General features: G+C 39.8%; 1 protein-coding gene across 12 annotated transcripts in view; it reads right to left on the bottom strand.

Annotated features, from left to right (window-relative positions):
- Positions 1-497: 497 nt before the first annotated feature.
- The window catches only part of rims1b (regulating synaptic membrane exocytosis 1b), an 83,998-nt gene continuing 64,276 nt past the window's right edge, over positions 498-20,219 (bottom strand). For 5 of the 12 annotated variants that reach the window (XM_061048023.1, XM_061048042.1, XM_061048050.1 and 2 more), the window contains 14 exons: positions 18,832-18,921; positions 17,216-17,293; positions 16,693-16,758; positions 15,751-15,864; positions 15,257-15,360; positions 14,110-14,213; positions 13,819-13,979; positions 13,428-13,580; positions 9,386-9,573; positions 5,472-5,616; positions 4,595-4,707; positions 3,544-3,645; positions 3,173-3,312; positions 498-1,963 (listed from right to left, as the gene is read on the bottom strand). In XM_061048023.1, the coding sequence (XP_060904006.1) occupies positions 1,745-1,963; positions 3,173-3,312; positions 3,544-3,645; positions 4,595-4,707; positions 5,472-5,616; positions 9,386-9,573; positions 13,428-13,580; positions 13,819-13,979; positions 14,110-14,213; positions 15,257-15,360; positions 15,751-15,864; positions 16,693-16,758; positions 17,216-17,293; positions 18,832-18,921 (1,777 nt within the window). In that variant the 3' untranslated portion in view covers positions 498-1,744. Of the gene's footprint in view, positions 1,964-3,172; positions 3,313-3,543; positions 3,646-4,594; positions 4,708-5,471; positions 5,617-9,385; positions 9,601-13,427; positions 13,581-13,818; positions 13,980-14,109; positions 14,214-15,256; positions 15,361-15,750; positions 15,865-16,692; positions 16,759-17,215; positions 17,294-18,831; positions 18,922-20,219 lie in introns of all 12 variants that reach the window. The other 7 variants (XM_061048066.1, XM_061048074.1, XM_061048082.1 and 4 more) reach the window with 5 other exon arrangements.

Genomic DNA, 20,219 nt, shown 5'->3' with positions numbered 1-20,219 from the left:
TCGAGCGACATTCAGCACCGGACTGAGGGACGTGGAATAGACTGCAGTTGATTTCAAAAATGTCTTTTGCGTAATGGGAATGGCTTCGGTTTCTTGGTTTTATCTCTTTAATATTCAAGTACGAGCAAACTGTACAACTGCATGCAACATACAAGCGGCCCTACAGTATGTGGAACTAACACACGTATTTAGATCAGTATCTTTTTTTTTCTTGTATCTGTATCGATTTACAAAAAAAATGTGCATGCAGCTTTGAACAGGTTTCCAAAGTCATGCTGGCTCCACCTTTTTTTCCTGGTGGGCGGAGCCTGCGGGGGGCCGAACGGAGGATGAGCATTGGTGTTGGTGTCCCGACAGGATCAGTCTGGGTTGGTTTACTTTCACATTCACAGAGATGCACATCGGAAACTGTTAGCGACTCTTTTTTTTGTTTTGTTTCCTCTAGCATCTAATTCAAGAAAATGAACAGAAACAGTGACGGGATTGCTGCTTTGTTCATATATTTTTTTTTAATCTATTTTTTTTTCTCAAAAAGTTAAACTTTTTGTCGTAAAAAAATCAAGCTCTTGTGCTCAAGGTCAACTAAGGGCTGGATAGAAACCTGAAACGTGCCAGGGTGAAAAAATTAGACGCTCCCATAATGTCTCTTTGCGTTGATGAACAAAGACTTCCTATTTATTTTTATTTTATTTTTTAAATCTTTTTACAGTGATGTTGAACCCTTGTGGCATTTCAAAGTGACATAAACTTCATTTGTAGGTCAACTAATCAACCCAATTTACATCTATACAAAGACAACTGGCCCCGATATGTGCCAGCGGTGGAACAAGGAAAACAGCGCTGCACGCTAATCTCACTGTCAAGTGTAAAAATCTAAGATGTGCCATCATTTTCAGCCCCTCCCCCACCCCTGCATAACACTTGCAGACATTTAATAGATTTGATATCCTTTTTTTTTATATCTCTTGTGTTTAGTTTTTTTTTTTTTAATCTCCATGCACACACCAGACTGACAAAACTATCATAAGCATTTTATGCACTGTAAAAACCTTTTTGTGCCAGTAGTAACAAAGGGAAAAGAAAATGAACGACAAAGCAATCACGCTAAAACGGTGTGGCGTCGAGCAGCCACGGTAAACATAATGAAGATTTGTCTTTGACAGAGAGGAGGCCAGTGATGTGGCTCTAAGGTCTAGGCACCAGAAGAAGGCCCTGTGCTTCCAGACTGAACACCCACGTGGGAGCACCCTGCCTGGGGGGGGGGCCAGGATGTCGGCAGTCTGTTGGGTTCTGGAGGAGGCCACTGCAGAGAGGACTGCGCCCCCTGCAGGTGTGGAGGGTGATTACCGCTTCACTTACATTCCGATGCTAATGTACATTTCTTTGCTATTGTTGATTCAGTGAAAAACCACCCTGTTTCGTTTTGATCTCCCATCTCGAGAGCGACTGCTCAACCGGCTCTGCTTCTCCATCGTACACAGAGAAAAAACTACGAGACTTTTTTTTCTTCTTTGAATGATAATGAAACACTGAAATGTGGCGCTCTCTACAACGGACAAAAAATTAACCACGACAGAAGTGATTGTCAGATCTCAGCAAAGCTTTCTCATTGTGACTGTTTCTGATTGTTGTTGTTGTTCTACATCTCCGCCATCTTTTCTTTTCCGTGTTTGTTTCCCTCTCTGCAGAACATTTCATAGTTTGTTGTTGAACTTTTTCAAGCGCGTGCAGAGCAGTCGGTCCACTAGGATCTGACTCCTGGAGGTCCGGAGGAGCTGTCAAGTGACGACTGGGAAGCCCGCCGCGTCAGTGAGGCAAGTGTCGGATCCACCAATGAGGATGGTGGGAATAATTTGTACCAACCAATGACTGTGCTTGATAAGTCTAGTTCCTCCAATAGGATTTGTGCAACTCCCATGAAGCTCTTATGGTCCATACGGCCATAGTCCCCCCATACAATCACCTGAAAGGAGGGAAACATTGTCTGTCAAATTACAGCGGGTGAATTTAGGGCTGGAAATATATCGAGTTTTTAAGATATATCGATATATTCAAACAAGATATAGGGTAAGACAACATCGTTAATATGGATATAGTTTATGTTTTTTCTCATCTCACTGATGATGACTGACTCTCTGTCTTAACCCTGCTCCTCCTCTCTCTCTCTTTTATTGTATTTAAGGAACATTTTTATTTTATAATATTACTTTTTAAATTCACAAAGAGGTAGTTTATTTTTCCATGTGTTTTCACGGTTAATAAAATACATATAGATATATATCGAGTATCGCCATTCAGCTAATCAATATCAAGATATGAGTTTTGGTCCATATCGCCCAGCCCTAGGTGAATTCCTCCTGATATATTTGATTTATTATTTTACCTAAGAGCTCAACACACACATATTAAGAGCACATCTTTATAGACAAACACACGGTCTAGCTCGTTTTGAAAAATTGTTTATTTTATGTCATCTGGCTAATTTGTTACAACTCACTTAAACTTGTCACCAAGTAAGTTAGCATTCTGGGTAATCTATAAACTAGCTGTGCAGACCTGTTTTGCATATCCTGGAAAGGATGCAGCTGAGCAGCTGTCTTTTCAACTTGAAGTACATTTGGCTATTTGGTTGTGTTTCAGTATTTTCCATGTGTTTTCCTAATGCTGCAAACTTAAAGAAAATTAAGATGTTTTTTTTGGTTTTTTTTTTTTACTCAATTTGCTTGTTTTTTTTATTTGTAAATTAGTAAAGTTTTAGAAACTGTATTCCAGAAACAGTTTTTTTTAAACATGTCTTTTTAACCACTCCAACTGTACATTCTGTTTTTTCTTTCCTTTGGCTTTTGGCCTTTATTAAGACAGGACAGTAGATAGAGTAGGAAATCAGGAGAGAGAGAGAGAGAGAGAGAGAGGGCAATGACATGTGGGGAAGGAGCCACAGGTTGGCACTTGAACCCTGACTGCCTGATAGGAGGACCATAGCCTCTGTTCATGGGGTGGGACCTAACCACTAGGCTATCAGCGCCCCTCAAACTATACATTTAAATAAAAAAAAGGTTTAAACTTAACAATGTTGCAATGTGTCGAGCTCTCAGGGCCACTTTCATTTCAATAATATGAAAGTGGAAAAGCACATTTCATTTAGTGTTGAAGAGAAATATCTTGGGCTCACCTGTAAGACTTTACCCTGTGGACTTTCTTCGAATAGCAATGCTTGCTGGTACAGTGGGTCAAGTGTTTTCCGTGCAATCTTTGTTTTCTTTTTGGCTACGTACGCTCCATTATTCAGCAGATAGACTTTGACGTATGGAGCTGAAAGCAAAGACAAAAAAAAGCAGTAAGTGAGGAACACAGCAACTCGCCAATTTAATCCAAACCACATCTCAAATGGATGTATATTTTATCTTCAGCTGAGTGTATCTACGGGATGTAACAGGATATCCTACAATATAATACATAGAAACGTGAAGAGGTAGGGTTGATGTCTTGAGAAGAACAAACAGATTGATGTTCTGTTGTAAACAAAGGGCTCTGGCCTCTCACCAGGGAGGGATTTGGATCCTGGCTTTTGAACGAGTCCTCGAGCTCGGATGACTTCCACCTCAAGCTGACCCTTCTTCTCCATCATGCCAATCTGGATGTCACCTGTGAACCACCGAGAAGTGTAAAGATGGTCGGTTTAGTTAATCAGGAGGAGATCAATGACAACAGGAGATGCAGAGCAAAAGCTGCTGACAGCTGCCGGATGAACAAACAGGAAGTAAGGGGTTTTGTGGTCGTGACTGCAGGCTGAGCCAATAAGAATATTTGATAAAAAATATATCATAAGGGATCTTATCATGTATAAGGTGTGTGAAAAGTGTTTTGCTCAGAGCTTTTTGAGGCTTATCAACATGTGCAAACAACTGTGTGAATATGTTGAATAATATTCTATTAGAGGTGCACCATGCATTTTTTTCAGTTGTTGTTGTTGGTAGTATGTTTTAAGGCTATACAAAGCTGTACTAAACCCGGCATTGCATTGTGCTGGCTTCAGGTACAAACAGGAAGCAGCAACAGCTGTCAGGTTTATTTATTCTAATATAACGTAATAACTCAAATGTCGTCCTCTGATACTGAATGTCTGTGAGCTAGAGATGCTGCTGCCTCATACGTTTAAGGGGCATCCATGGTGTGTTTTTATACTTGAAATAATTAAATTTTTCTTCATACACTTCTATTATTATTTATGTTTATAGTATTTTGATGTGCAGTGTTAATTCCTACATGATGAAAAAGTATTTTATTTATTTTCTTTCCGATTGAAACTATATAAAAGCAATAAATACTTAGATCAACATGCTGAACACAGAGAAACTATACAGCTTAATAACATTTAACAAACATCATAACAACAATACAAATAAGTAATAAAAAACGCATTAGAGTCAATAAAAAATAACAAACTATAAAAGACAAGTCAAAAGTTTGGCAGAAGTTGTCTAAAAAAATATCACTTGATAGAAATGAAAAAAATATATATATATAATAGGAATATTAAAAAATGATTGTTACAGTGAGATCTCAGAGGTTAGAAGAGGACTACAGATCTTACCTATAGCAGGAGTAGCCAGAGTTTGCCTCCCCACTAACTGAGCCGGTCCCAGGCCATCCAGGAAGTCACTGAACTGACTGCTGGCCCCCAGATTGACTCCAGAGAAGATCAAACTAACAAAGAGAACACACACACTCATGAATAGAAAAATGACCAATCTAATTTATACAAAAACCATGATAGCAGTGACTTTTGATTTTGAATACAGTGGAGGTGCTCTGAGATGTCAGAGGTAATTTTGCTGCCTTCAGGGGAACCAGTTATCTAATACCTTAAATATTACCCAAGTGTGATAATCCATCACAATAACCATTGTTTTAATGTGTTCTCTCCTCCTGACATGTTTTTGTTTTCCTTTTATTATGCAATTTTGTAAAGTATCTTTGAGTATTTTTATGAAAAGCACTGAATCAATACATGATAGTAATATTATTTTAGACATTCTGTCACTTTTTGTGTTTTAGTGACGCCTCACTGAGCTTGAGTTCTTTTAACAGTGTGCTCATTATATTACACTGCGTGCACCGTCTGTCAGCTGACACACCCAGGACAGGAAGGTAAAGCCGGGATGTAAACCCTCAGAACATGTAAGCAAACACGCTCACATGTCATCTCTACATTGTTTTAAAGTGTGATTTATTCATTTCAAGCTTCAGCACCTTCAACAGGGAAACTTCTACCATTCAAAACAGAGGGTAAAAATGTATTTTTGTCAGTACTGAAGCTTGAAACACACAGAAATGTAAAATATTTTTTTTCTAACTTTGAATGTAAAGTAGATGAAGTAATAAATGGAGTGTCACTTGGTTTTCCCCTTTTTAGATAAAGAGTAAGATGTAGAGAAGAAGGACAGACAGGAAGTGTGCTGTTTACTCACTTCCCCTCAGAGTTGCAGCTGTTCATGCTGCCGTTGTTGGACTCTCTGCTGGGCTGCCGGCTCATGTTGCGGGTCAGCTCCACTGCCATGCCGGTCTCTGTGCTCCTCTGGATGGGTGCACCTTTCTCCTTTTTACTCTTCCCCTCTGGAGGAAAGAGGAGAGACAGGACAACAATGTTGTATTCAGAGATGACATCATACTCATTTTTAACCTTTTTTTTTAACCTAGATATGTTAATGTCCTCGCATTTTAACCTGTCCAATTCTGATTGAGTTAACTGAAGGGCCATGTCTCATGAAAATACCATCGAAAAAAGGCCAATGATGGACACTGACTTCAAACCACAGACTTATATCTGAAATGAAAAATGTTTATCCTAAATAATTAGAGTCTTTTATCGATCTTATCGGTCGAGACTTCTCTCTCCCATATGCCCTGATTTGTGGTACCTTGAGCCCTTTTTCATTTCATTTCATTTTATATTTGATTTATTTTTCATTTGTATATATATATATATGTTTTCCTCATGTTTCAGACAGCTTAATAGTTGTCCTTCTCTTAGCATTTCATTGTTACATCTGTTTGGTAATCTGTGTGTCATAATGGATGCTGTACCTTTGGGTACAAACTAAGTCATTTGAACCTGACTAGTTTGGAAAATGTGCATATTGGCTCACATAACAAGTTAAATGCCATCAACCATGTGTCAGTAGTACAGCCAGCCAACATCTATCTTATCTCAGCAGAAACGTGATGTCTTTGGATGAAATCCAATCACACGATGCCACAGCATCAAAAAACCAACGTGTAAAAAAAAAAGATTGTGTTCCTGTACGACTGCAATACATACATTTTAGTCCTCTGCTTTAGTATGAATTGATAACAGAAGGTCTAACATGTTAATCGGTTAACATAAAGGAAGAATGTTGTGATCCAGTAGATGTCGCCCTTGAGCACCAGCACAAAACCAAAATAAACTGCTGTTTAGTGACACTATTCTGAAGCCTCCGCTCTCCTCCAGCAGCACACCCCCAACCCCTCTCCACTCACGGTCGCATCGAGGAGTAACCTATTAGAACGAGCCATAATTAAGCACCATTAAGAGCTAACGCTGGACTAAATTGTCCTTGGCTTCAAGCTGCAATTGCCTGTGGCCTGCATTTCTGTGTAAAATGTCGCACATTTTTCCTTTGACCGCTATGCAGATTTGAACTTTGGATAGGGTCAGGCTCGCTGTTTGTACAGAAATCTGTGAGAAAGTGATCCTTTGAAATGGATCTCGTACACCTGTTAATATGTTTCTAATGACTCAAAAGTCTAAATGTCAAACAACGCCTCTTTAATTCAACATGATCATTTGGCAAATGATTGTCCTGATCAGATCAAAACAGACAAAAAAAAAGTTGGTTTAAGCGCAACTAATTCATGATTGACAAGCTGCTAAAACGGGAAAAAATAGTTTTGGGACTGAGTGACACTCTGAAGAGCTATGATGATCATTGTATTAATAATTACATTTTTCAAAGGATGCTAGTGATGCTAGGATTAAGATCCCCTCTCAATCTGTTCCTCAGTTCATAGACAAGATGTGAAGGGCAGAAATACTTAACCAGAGGCTTTAAGTGGCAACATTAAGGAAACCCTCTCACTATTAAACTGTATTCAGAGGCTGAGTATACTAAACTATACACATTGTTAAAACTGAGAAACATCACAAAATATCATTCTAAAGAATGATAGAGAATGGCAGCAGCTTCCAGAGCAGATTTATCAATGAGCGTCAGATCCAGTTCAGGGCTCTGCAATAACTCTCTCTGAAGTATGGCCAAAGTTACACCCATGCCCTGCTGAATCCACTTGTCAGAAGTAAACAGGAAATTGTTGGGCACAAAATAAATCAGCAAAAAAATGCTTTGTGACATCTACTACTGGGATGCAACCGCTTTCTGACTCATTGTTTTTGTTTTCTGAGCCACCCATTAAATGATATTCATATATACAGTACATACTTAGCAATGGAGAAAAAACATTACATCTAGCAGGTATAAGGGTTTGAGCAATGTGTGACCTACTTTTAAAATACAAATAATAATAAACCCATCATTTTGTAAAAATTCAAGATCACAGACAATATCACCTACTTCCACTCTAATCCATCATGAACACGACATTTGTTTTTCAAATGATTCACATTGTTGCACTATCACAGCTGCCTTATCTCTTCATCAGGGGGGGAGAGGGCAGGAGACCCCTTAGGCTTAGTGTTCTCTAATAGCTTTTTATGTCCACTACAAAGAAGACATGAGTGCATTGTTTGGCTTTCATCTCGAGTCTTTACACCCTCTTTCTGGTAAAAGTGCATTCTGGACTCTGTGTGGCTCGAAGCTGAGCTGGGAGGGCTCTCAGCCAACCCACCATGTTTCTAAAACTCTGTGAAACATATGATTAGGTTGTTTTTGCTTTCATAACGAGCACTTGCAGAGGTCTGTTTTTTCCAAAACAAAGGACAGTTACTCTTTTATGTTGTTTTGAAATCAGTGCAGATTCTAGAAAGTGTGTCTAATCTGAGGTGCTATGAAACTTATGTCCTTTGAATTTGATTGTAATATGGCGTTTAAACGACATAACGCTGTATTTTATACAAAGTCTGGTGAAGGTTATGGTAAGATTGTGGCTTACAGAAAGCAAACAAAACACTAATGAAATCATCCATCACACCACAGCTGCATCTGTATATGCTCCATACTGTTTCATAACAGTGTTTTCCTTTGGTTGACTTCCTCAACAACAATGATGGACAAAGTTTGCCATTCAGGCTGCATCCGTCTTGTTTTTTTTGTGTGGCAGGAAGTGACCATTTTTGGACTTGACGGGGAAAAGAGGGGAAACGCACTGCCACATCTTTATCCTAATTTCCAGCTCACCTTCTAGCAACATGTAAATCAAAAGGTAGCCACACCCTGCCTTGCACTGTCATTCATTTGACACAACAAGTTTTGATGTCATTATCTCTGCACAGTGTTTCTCTAAATGTGAAACCAAATGCTAGAATGGTGGTGGCTGTTTTTGGATGGATTTTATTTGTTGTGTCTTTGAAGAAATTATTTCTGGAAGAAACATTTGAAGATTGATTTGAGTTGAAGTGGTTGAGACAACTGTCTTTAAAGGCTTTATATGCGATTTTTTGATCCAGCAGATGTCTCCCTTGAGCACCAGCATGAAACCAAAACAACTCGCGCTGCATTGTTGTGTTAGCATGCTAATGCTAGTGATCTTTATTATGCTCGTGTCTTCACACTGCATGTAAATTTACCTGAAATGATCGTGATCTAGAAACACAGTTAAGCAGTGAGTACAGTATGTTATTCTTCTTTTCTCTAGTCCCTCAATTAAACAACTTTTATACATGAGGGGAGGAGTCAGCCGGCCGTCCTGGTGATGTAAACAAAGTGAAGATAGGACTCTGAAAACTCTGAAAACATCACAGACAGTGGGACTCGGGTGTTACACCCATTGTAGACAGTCATGACTCACAGAGTTATTTTCAGAGGAGATACTTGATTTATATTATATTTAAGTGTGAAAACTAAAAGCCTGCATATAAAGTCTTTAAAGCATGTATGCCCACAATTACACCCGTCTTCAATCCTTAATATGATTTTCTTAAAATGCTTTAAAAATGTCTCCCTGACTAGTAGAGGCTGAACTATCTGTAGAGATTCTGCAGACATGACCATTCAGAATGTGCACCTTTCCAATAAATTCAACATTCGATTGATGAATTTGAGTTTCACAACAACATTTACTGTCTGTCATCTCTTTGGTTGAATGAATTTCTCACCTTCATAACACATCTATCCACTGGACTTTAAAGTCAAAACTGAACATCTTGGGGGTCATCATTGCAACTCACCAGGGCCGCTGATCTGTGACGTGCTGCGGCTGCGACGGTTGCCAACGATGGCCACGACCCGCGCGCTGAGGCTGGAGCGTCTCTTCTTGCTGCCGCCGCCAACCGTACCCAGCGCCGTGTCTGATTGGCTACCGTCAGTGCGCTCCTGTGTGTAGATCTCTCCGCTCACACTTGAACTCTTCAGCATGCTGCGGCCCACAGATCGCAAACGGCGACTGCAGAGAGAGGACACTGAGTGACTTTGTGATCTGAGGTGGTGCAGAGGGTATCATTGAGACCTCTGGAACGCCCTCTTTACTGTACCTTTATTTAAGGAGAACACATAAACATGGCCGACAAGAAGTGGAGACTGACAATATATTTAATTTGACAGCGGTTGAGGAATTGTGCTTAATTAAACAGAATATGAAACAAATACTGATGTGTAAACATCTGGGAATGCAAAGCAGAAAATACTGATAACAATTAGGATCTTTTTTTTTTCAAAGGTAGCCAAAGAATTGCACTTTTTTTGTAAACAGAATTGGTGAAATTAAATAATACTCAAATATATTGCTGATGATCAAATTAAGCATTAAAGTTCAGTCTTCTCAAACGAGCCACTAAACTCGGGCCCAAGCCCACAAGTCCTCTCTCCTGCCTCCTAGGGGTTCTGAGGAGAAAGCGCATGTCCATCCCCTCAGAGGGGGTCAAAGTGCTGCAGGAGATCCCAGCTAAGCTGCCCGTTTCCCCCACAGTCTCCACTCCCTGTGGAGCCCTGGCAGCCACAGACCAGTGCCCCAGAGAAGCCAAGGACAAAGTGGGAAGAGGGAGGGTGGTTTGAGGCCTCTCCTCTGCCCCCTGCTGGGGGGTTAGGGAAGGGTATGAAGCAGATCGGGAGGTAGGGAGGGGAGGACCCAGGTCTGGAGGATGGAGGGGATCCGGGCAGTCACAGCACAGGATGCATGCAAGGAGGGATCTGAGACATGCAGAGGGGATTGAATGCACAAACATACACACGGATACACAAACACAAGCACAGGAAACAAAGGGCAAATCAAACAAAATGAAAAATAACATCGTACCCAGTGCAAAAATAAAACATGTACTTGAACAAATACTTAAAGGTAAGTCGAACCGAAACAAACTGTGTCAATTGAGTTGTTTTGTTCTGATTAGAATACAATGAAAATGTAAAAACTGTTAAGATTAAAAGCTGAAAAAAACTGCTCTCTTTGTTTTATTTTTGTGTGGTTTTATTATTCAACTTCTTTGAAACACAGAACTTTCAACAATTTGTACTTACCATTAAATGATTGCAATGAAAGGATAATTGATTATAGATTACTTATTTGGGCACACAAGGTAATGTGAACAGCATCCAAAGAATGATTACAAATTAGGGAACAGCAGTTTTATATAAAATACAGGCATAAGAATCAGGGCGTAAAGATTTAAGAACATAGATTTGGTAAAAAAGCAGAAGATACATGAAGATAAAACCTGTGCCATCTTTATTTTCTTTTCTTCTGTATGCACCCAGTTTCTTCCAGAACTATCATCTAACAGGCCTGAAGCCTCAATACAGATATTAATATCCAGCTCTCAGACCAGCCGGCCTCTTACATCACTGGATCACTAATTCATCGCCGCTGTCTGTCTTAAAATGACCCCATGTCTGAATAATAGATTAGCTATATTACAGGCTGCTTTATAAATGGCGTCATTCCCATTCATCTGCTTATTTGAATTCACTCCGTCTGATCCTATTTTCAGACAACAGACTCATGCTGTCTCCAAACTGTCATGAAGAAGTCGGCCTCTGCACAGCTGAGGGTTCATTCTGTGCAGATTTCAATCCGTCTCTCGCTCTCTGAGCAATAAGATCTTTAAAATGTGTCAATAAGAAAAAGATTGTGAGCAGCCTAACACTCTTTACTTCGCACCATAACTTGAACATGTTCATCAGATATCAGTACTGTGAATGTTTTTTTTTAGAATAGAGTTGGTCTCTTCTAATACCAAAAGTTGGCTGTGGCTCAGTGGTAGAGTTGGTCATCTCTCAACCAGAGAGTCGGGTGGTTCAATCCTAAAGCTCTTGTGGTCACATCTGCACAAGAGTAATGGGGTTGGAGATTTGAACTGGCAGCTTCTTCTATCAGTGTGTGAATGCAGTGTGATTGGGGGAAAGGAGGCCGTTTCTGACCTCTCTGCATTGATGTTACAGAACTTTTGGGTCAGCTCCTGTTTTTCCAAAAATGTCCTGAATAAATAAAGTAATTTGACTAGAATGTGACCAGGTTAAAAGAGTTTGCAAATGAGTGGGAATTCAAATCTAGTAAAAAAGCAGATGAACACTGGAGCACCATCTATTATTTTCACGGTGAAATGACATGTTGAGGTACAACTACATACTTCTCGTCATATTATTTGTTTTAGTGCTTGTTTCTTTTTAAAAATGACAAATATCGAATATAGAATCAGTCATCTCTTTTAAGTCCCTTCTTCTTAAGACACTTTTTCTGGCGAGCCTTTCCTTATTTTTGTTGATTTTAAATCGTTACTATTTTCACTTTTTAGAATTCCTTTAAAATAATTGTATGTATTTTACAGTTCTTTTAAAAAGGATTTTCTATCTTAAAGTGATTTTTATTCCTTAATCTTGCCTTGTTTATTATTCTATGACCTGCCTGTTTTTATATTTGCTGTCCTTGTAAAGCACTTTGTAACTTGTTTTTGAAAAGTGCTCTATAAATAAAGATTATTATTATTATAAATAATCTACAAAGTAAAAAGTAACCATGTTATTTTTTTTCCTCTCTCCCTCAGCCCTGATGTTTGAAAGTGTGTCAAAGGCCGTGGGGGTTGTTGCTTTTATAACGCTCTGTTTGGGATTGATCCTCAGTAAGGCCATAAAGAAAGTGGCTCCTTCTCTCTCCTCCTTCCAGACCTCACTGCATTAGCGGCTAATAAGCTGCAGTTCATCATCACCAGCTGGCCCACTGGGATTGGGTCGTTTGTAACTGTCAGCACACAGCCACAGTATGTGTAAGTGTATGTGTGAGGTGCGCTTTGTGTAATAGTGTGTGTGTGTACACGTGGGAATCTTTTAATGTGTTTATTGTAGCTTCCTTGTAATTAAATTGACCTCATTTGGACCTATAGTATTTTGTAGCAAAGGTTTTCCATGTTGTGTATTTTTTACATTAAGTTTCATGTTTTCCTTTAAACATATTCTAAATTAAAGCTGCATCAACAAAAACTGAGCTTAATATAGATTAAAAATTAATACAACTTTTAATTTCATGTCATCATAATTGAGTTTTTTTCATATATGAATTCACTAAGATGCTGATTTTAAAGCATTTTACAGCCAATAGGATGAACCTCCATACACGTGTTGGACTTTAAAGAGAAAAACTTGAAATTAATAGTTAAAGTTAAAGTTAAAGCTGTAAAAAAAATCTTTCAACCTTAATTTCCCTTTATACAACATGATTGTGTCTTTCATTAAACTATCCCTTTCCTCTCAATCACACTAGCTCTTACTCTTGTACTTCTTATGATATCTTCAGGGATATTTTCTCATATTTTCTTAACGGAGCTGAGGACTCCAAACTTGCTAAACATCTTTTTATGTATAAAATCCTAATGTGTGATAAAGCACTAAATTACACATTGGGTCCAATAATATCCTTAGATGATTTATTTCAACCAGAGAATCCTATTTTAACAAGTGAACTGCAACTCAAAAATACGATTGGACAGCATCCTTTAGCAGGAAGTTTAACCCCATCTCAGTGAATTTACCCTCAGCTTAAGGGCCCTTGAATAAGAATCTGTATATCTACAAGTTGGATGTGACATTCTGGAGATCCCTCTAACTTCCCTTCAGAGATCAATGAGGAAGAGTCTATAAATGCAACTGTTCAAAGTTTTCCATTGTGTACTGTTGTCTTAAATGATTTGGGATTTAGGGATTTTCTTTCTGGGTTGTTCAGTGAGAAGATGGATGGCCTGCCACCATCAGTGAATTCAGCATTCTGGGTTTATCGATCTTTACCTGGACTCCCTCGTGTCTCCGGCTACAGTGTGTCTCCTGCGCTTCAACTCCGCAGAGAATCGTCTCTTTCCTGCTGCCTTCCTCCTCTCATCCTCTCCATTCACCCCCCACGAAATCCTCCTGTCTTTCTTCTCCTCCTCTAACGACTTGGATCTGGGTTCCAGTGTGTTTAAATTCCCATTGTTCATTGTAAGTGTGTGTGTGTGTGTGTGTGTTTGTGAGAGAGGATAGAAGAGGCAGAGCATGCAGAAGGACAGAAACATGCAGGAGTTGGCATGCAGAAATAAAAACAGAGACAACATTAGCATGCATCTATAAACTATGAACCTCTTCCCAAAGAATCCTCAGTATTTTAAATTAAATACATGAAAAATAGCCAATGAAGACTAACCTGAGTCGTCCTCCCGGTCGTTCTGATTGGATGGACATGTAGCTGGTGCTACTGAGGCGGGAGGCACTGCTGGCACGGGAGAGGGCCGACATATCGCTCATGTCGCTGTCTGACGATCTGGCCGACATGTTGTCGCTGCTACGCCGCTGCTCTGCGTACATCTACAGACAAAGACACACCGGTGAGGGAGGCAGGGAAGTTTTTAATATTTGACATAATTCCATTCATCAAGAGCAGGAGGAGTAGGAGAAGAGAATCTGAAGAATGACGGGAGGAACCATAGATGCTGACCTCCCGTTTTGTCTTGAGGTCCGTCTCGGGGTCGTGGGAGGCTGAAGGCCGGTAGGAATGTACTTTCATCTGCAGCTGTCGGGCACGCTCCTCTACTGCGAGAGCTGAGAGAGGAGAGACAATACAAGAGTGTGACACAGGAAGTGCACAAACGACAGAAGAGAGAGAGGAAAATATGAATAGGACAAATTCATGTGTTTCCAGTAAGAGGATGAGGATGCAGGCTTCGACTTCTGACACTAGATGGAGCATGATGTTTACTTATTGATGGTGGTGGGTCAGACAGAAATTTTATAATCAACCTAGGGCCAAATATACCGGTAAGTCTCTTATAAGTGGAGAACGCTATAATACAAAACAAAAACATAACATATACACTCCTTAATTAGGATCCCTACATTAAACCCATTGCTCAGCATCGGGCTTTTGAGAAGGATCAGGGTGCTGTTTGTTACTGTTGCATGTGTAAATAAAGATATGCTACATTACCATCATGTACATGTTCTCTAGACATCCATCCCTATTGTTAGATCTGCATGTTTTGGGGGAAGTTCTTTAGACTCAAAGCGTACAACATGTTCAAAATGTTAATGTTACTGATGACCATGTTAGAATGCTCCACTTATAGTCTAGTTCTATCTTTAAATATGTAACAACCACATTATCAGCGACTTATATATGGCATTGGGATATTTACTAATATGCTCCTTCATCTGTGGCTTTATTGGATCCCCGTTAAAAAAAAAGGACATCTTGGTTTCAGATTATAATAAAGCAAAAGTGGAACTGTCCTAAACCTACATTTTAATGGCCAGGTGGAAGTTTTCTGTGACCTGCTTTTTTTCTGAATTAATTTAAACACAAGTAATAGTATTTTCCTAAAATGTAATGTGATAATTGATTGTTTTAGTTTTCTTACGTTTAAATTGATTTCCCCATTTAGAGTAAAACCGATGATAAAGCAAGGTGAGCCGTCACGTCTGGCTGACTTGTTTAAATATGGTCAGTTATGTCTCCAAAAAGAAATAATAAAAATAAAATACCAATCTTCAGAACAGTAATCCAGCTGAGGGGAAAGTCCATGTTAGGCTATGAGAATTTACAGTCTATGCCCCCCCCCCCCCCACATATTCAGAAATCCACTTACCTTGCTCTATGCTGCTGCTTTTTGCAGGGAGCTGAGGCAGTTGCCGGCCCCTGCGACCTGATGAGTGAGTCCCCGTAGGAGAGGGGCTGCCATGAGTGTGTGCTCTGACAGATAGGAACATAAAAACACAAGGACGAATTGAAGGAAAATACAGAAACACATTATTATAGCTGTATTTTTCACAAGTAAAGTGAAGCGCAAAACTGAAGCACAGAGACAGTTCACTGATAGCTGGTATTAGAGGTCAATGTCACATTTGGAGACAGGGGAACGGATCAAAATCTTTAGGAAAGGAGCGAGGAGTAAAGGAGGAGGCACCAGAGACAGTATGCACAGTGCTGTCATAGTTAGTTATGTTAATGGTAATACATGTATGCAAGAAAATATATATTTTTAGTGATACTTGTGCATGGATGACTTCACCACACACTTTAAGACACAAGAGGAAATCAGAACAAAAAGGGAGAAGAATTGGTTCTGGCTGTAGCATGCACCTGTCTAGACGAGGTGAGTTTGGGCAAGACCCAGACAGGGCCGTCTGCCCAAAGGGCCTCAGAGGGCCCCCTCTCCCCCTACTGCCCCTCAGGATAGAGGTGGGCTGGATACGACTGCGGTCAGCAAAACAAAAAAAAAAAGGAAATAAAATAAAATAAAAAATAATAATAAAACACATACAGAAGTCATTTTGGAGATCTGTGTTATGATATCTATCTGATGTTGTCTTTGCCTAAAGTTCATTGAAACTTAACCAAAATATGCACAAAATATAGGAAGATGCATGGTATACTATTATATGATATTTGCTTGCGGAGGGGGTTTGTTTGTTGAGAACAACCCCCTCCTTGAAATAAACATGACAGGCAGCTACAGTGAGGACCAGGTATCTCTCATTTCAGTACTGCAACCGAAAGGTTTCTTTTTTGTATCAAACACTATTTTTGGTGATTTAAAAAGCAACAACTTGCTTTTGGTTCATCCGTGTTTCTAGTCGTTGAGCTAAGCTAAAGCTAGTGCTGGCTGTCGTGTTAAGAGTGGATGTAGCTTAATTAGCGGCCTGTAAATAACACAAAAAACATTCAAGCAGCTCAAACCCCTCACATCAGCAAACTGCTTCTTACACTTTAAAATAAAACGACATAAAGGTAAGTGCAAAAAGCAATTTGCAAAACTCTTGATTGTAAGTTATTTGATTTATGTAATGTGTTCGTTATGTTAAGTGTTATAGGGAGGTTTTCTTATTTTGAGCTTGCTTTCAGGTTCTACACAAGCTGCTACACTTCCAAAGAGAAAACAAAAAATATTAATAATCCAGCTTTGACCGTCGGTCACTGATGGTCAGGAACCGTCCCTCCAGACAGAAAAAGGAGCAGGGACATTCAAAGAAGAGAAAAAAATGTAATAAGTAGATGAATGAAGAAATGAATGAATGAGCTTACCCGTGCCCCTCCAGACTTTTTCTGCTGCCCCTGTGACAGTTGGGAGTTGATGAATTGCTACACGGCCTGTTTTCGATTAAACAGTAACCACAAAGAGAGGGGGAAAAAAACAAACGACACGACATGAAGGATGACAACCCACAGGATGTATAAACTGAAGACTGACTGATGTGATATAATGTAAAAAGACTCAAACCAAGACTTCGGTTTAGTTATTGTGGTTTTTAAAAAGCACTATAACGGAGAATTGCACATTCTTTTCAATCAATGTTAGAGAAAGCACTTGAAAGGCAGATGAGTCGGGAAATTCAGAGCAGGCACACAGCAGAAAGAGCAGGTGCAGGAGAATAAAGGAGGGATTACACAGCATTAGACGACAAATATTTACAGGAAAAAGGGAAAGAGACATTGCTGATCGTAAAGATCTGTGCAACACCGTCGTCTACACTACAAGAGCTCTGCTGCAGGAGGGGTTCACAGTGAAAGCAGGAGAGGGGCAGCAGGAGAGGCAGGCCTGGTGTACCTGTCTTCTTCAGGGGTCACATGTTCTACAAAGATCCTGGGGCTTGGGGGAGTCTTGTGGGGCAAAGAGTTGGAGCACCTAGAGGGGGTGGAAGGGTGGGAGGAGGAGGAGCATCCCGATGTAGGAACACCAGGAGGAGATGTAAGTGAACACAGGGACTGAGGAGGGTTGACACTGTTCAAATTTATGTCACAATATCAGTTAAAAAAACATGTCTCCCAATAGTGAAATGCATTATCACGCCATTCTTTACTTTGATTAGAGAGCAACACATATTGCTGTGTTTTGATTGGACTTTAAAGGCTTTATATGTGATTTTTTGATCCAGCAGATGTCGCCCTTGAGCACCAGCATGAAACCAAAACAACTCGCGGTGCATTGTTGCGTTAGCATGCTAATGCTAGTGATCTTTATTATGCTCGTATCTTCACACTGCATGTAAATTTACCTGAAATGATCGTGATCTAGAAACACAGTTAATCAGTGAGTACAGTATGTTATTCTTCTTTTCTCTTTTATACACGAGGGGAGGAGTCAGCCGGCTGTCCCGACGATGTAAACAAAGTGAAGATAGGACTCTGAAAACTCTGAAAACATCACAGACAGTGGGACTCGGGTGTTACACCCATTGTAGACAGTCATGACTCACAGAGTTATTTTCAGAGGATATACTTGATTTCTATTATATTTAAGTGTGAAAAATCACATGTAAAGCCTTTAAAGCCTTCAGATTAAAGTAAACAGGGCCGTCACTCAGAAGAGGCCATGTGAAACTGACTGCTATCACCCTTCCTAACATTTTGACTTTCACCATGATCTTAAACGTAAACAACAGGCTGTTGGCCGTGGTTTATCATATACCATACAGCAGTGGTTCACAAAGTTGGAGTTGGGACCTTCGGGGGTCTCCGAGACCCCAAGAGGAGGGTCCATTAAAAAAAAACAATTATGCTAATTTTAAAAAATTTAGAATTTACCCATTATTGTAAAAACAGTACAAAAAGTAGTCCAATTTAGATTCAACTAGTAAGTGAGAAGAAAATGAAGTTCATGTGTAAAAGGAAGTGTGGACAACAGGAACGCGAGGAATACAAAGGAGAAATCCTTCCTGCGTCTTATCCGCTCTCCCCTTATCCCATTTCTCTTAACAATGAGTATGGTATTCTACCTGCTCCTTTGTAAAGCGTCCCCGAGATAACACTTGTTATGAACGCCTTTTCACACATAACTCTCAGGGAGAAACATTTCTAGGTTGAGGCTGCACTTAGAGACACTTCAGGGACTCAAATGAGTTTGCTCTTTAATCTCATCTGCCATTAGGTGGAACAAACTCTTCAGGCCTATTTCTGTTTTAGAGATTAAATATATGTAAAAGATTCCACATTCAAACAACATTTATCTATGGAGGTGTACCATTGCAAATTAATTCATGTATGAAAGTGATACATGACATGAGCCGGTGCAAAGACATGGAGAAAATGTTGTATGATAAAATCATGCAGGAGAAAAAGCTGCTTCTAAAGGTTTTCAGGAGAGTCTGTGATCCTCGTCTCTGCATTATCCTTAAAAATGTAGTATTAGAATCTTGTGAATTGCATTTAAAATGTTTTTTATACCTGTCTCTGTCAGAGGAGTGAAAGTTGGTGTCTGGTCTGAGACAGGTGGTGCTGGCACTCCTTACTCTGTCCAACGACGGCTGCAGGTCGCTGCATCACCACAACATGGCAGCAGAGAGAGAGAGAGAGAGAGAGAGACAGATGAGAGAGAGAGAGAGAGAGAAACAGAGATGGAGACAAGATGTACAAGGACAGAGAATCCAGGCATGAGAGGAGGAGATTGAGAGTAAAGTGTGATGAGTAGGAGGTAGACAATACAAAAAGAGAGGAGAATAATGTGAGATTAAGAGAAAGGAGACAGATGGAAGGAGGGGAAAGAGAAGACAGAAAAAGGCATCAGACAGTGCAGTGACATGTAATGGTTCTGATTCTAGATCTCCATTTATCATAGGCAGTCATTCCTTGCGACTATACACTGGCGAGACCGCTCAGATGAGAGGTTGGTGGGTTGCCATGGGAACCAGGTCTGAGTGGGAGCGGGGAACTGCTTCTGAGTGTGTGAGAAGGTGAGGGGGGGTTGAACGGGTGAGGGGGGGGAGGGGGGGGAGAGGAGCAGCTAGTGTTGGCTCACAGCTGCATGTTTGTCATGTCACTTTCAACAGATGGTTGGCTCTCTGCACCATCGCATGACATTGCACTTCATGCTTTCAGAACAAAAGCCTCACACGGACGACAACAAGGGCTTAAAGTTCAGTGTCGGTGTAATGCTCTGCCAGCATGGAGTCATAAGGTAAAAGAAAGAAAACAACCGTTATGTAAAGAGAAACACATTTTTTGGAGGATTTGGAAAAATATGGAACTATAATTTTCAGAAATTTAAAGAATAGGAGAAAAAAGGGAAAAATGTGAAAGGGAAATAAAAGTGCTATCCAAACAAAGTAATACAAAAATGACAGAAAAAAGTATTCTTACATGTTTTCTATTTTTTTCTATATATTCCTTTACATTTAGAAAATTGTTTAAATTCTTTAAACTCTTTATATGTGATTTTTTGATCCAGCAGATGTCGCCCTTGAGCACCAGCATGAAACCAAAACAACTGGCGCTGCATTGTTGTGTTAGCATGCTAATGCTAGTGATCTTTATTATGCTCGTATCTTCACACTGCATGTAAATTTACCTGAAATGAGCGTGATCTAGAAACACAGTTAAGCAGTACACAAGTTAGTCAGCCGGCTGTCCTGGTGATGTAAACAAAGTGAAGATAGGACTCTGAAAACTCTGAAAACATCACAGACAGTGGGACTCGGGTGTTACACCCATTGTAGACAGTCATGACTCACAGAGTTATTTTCAGAGGATATACTTGATTTATATTACATTTAAGTGTGAAAAATCACATATAAAGCCTTTAAAAAATTGAATAATATTTTCTTTCTTAATATTGT

The sequence above is a fragment of the Labrus mixtus genome, chromosome 2, assembly GCF_963584025.1.
Source record: "Labrus mixtus chromosome 2, fLabMix1.1, whole genome shotgun sequence".
NCBI classification, from domain to species: Eukaryota; Metazoa; Chordata; class Actinopteri; order Labriformes; family Labridae; genus Labrus; species Labrus mixtus.
Note: the sequence above shows the minus strand (reverse complement) of the source record. Positions and strands in the feature narration are given on the sequence as shown.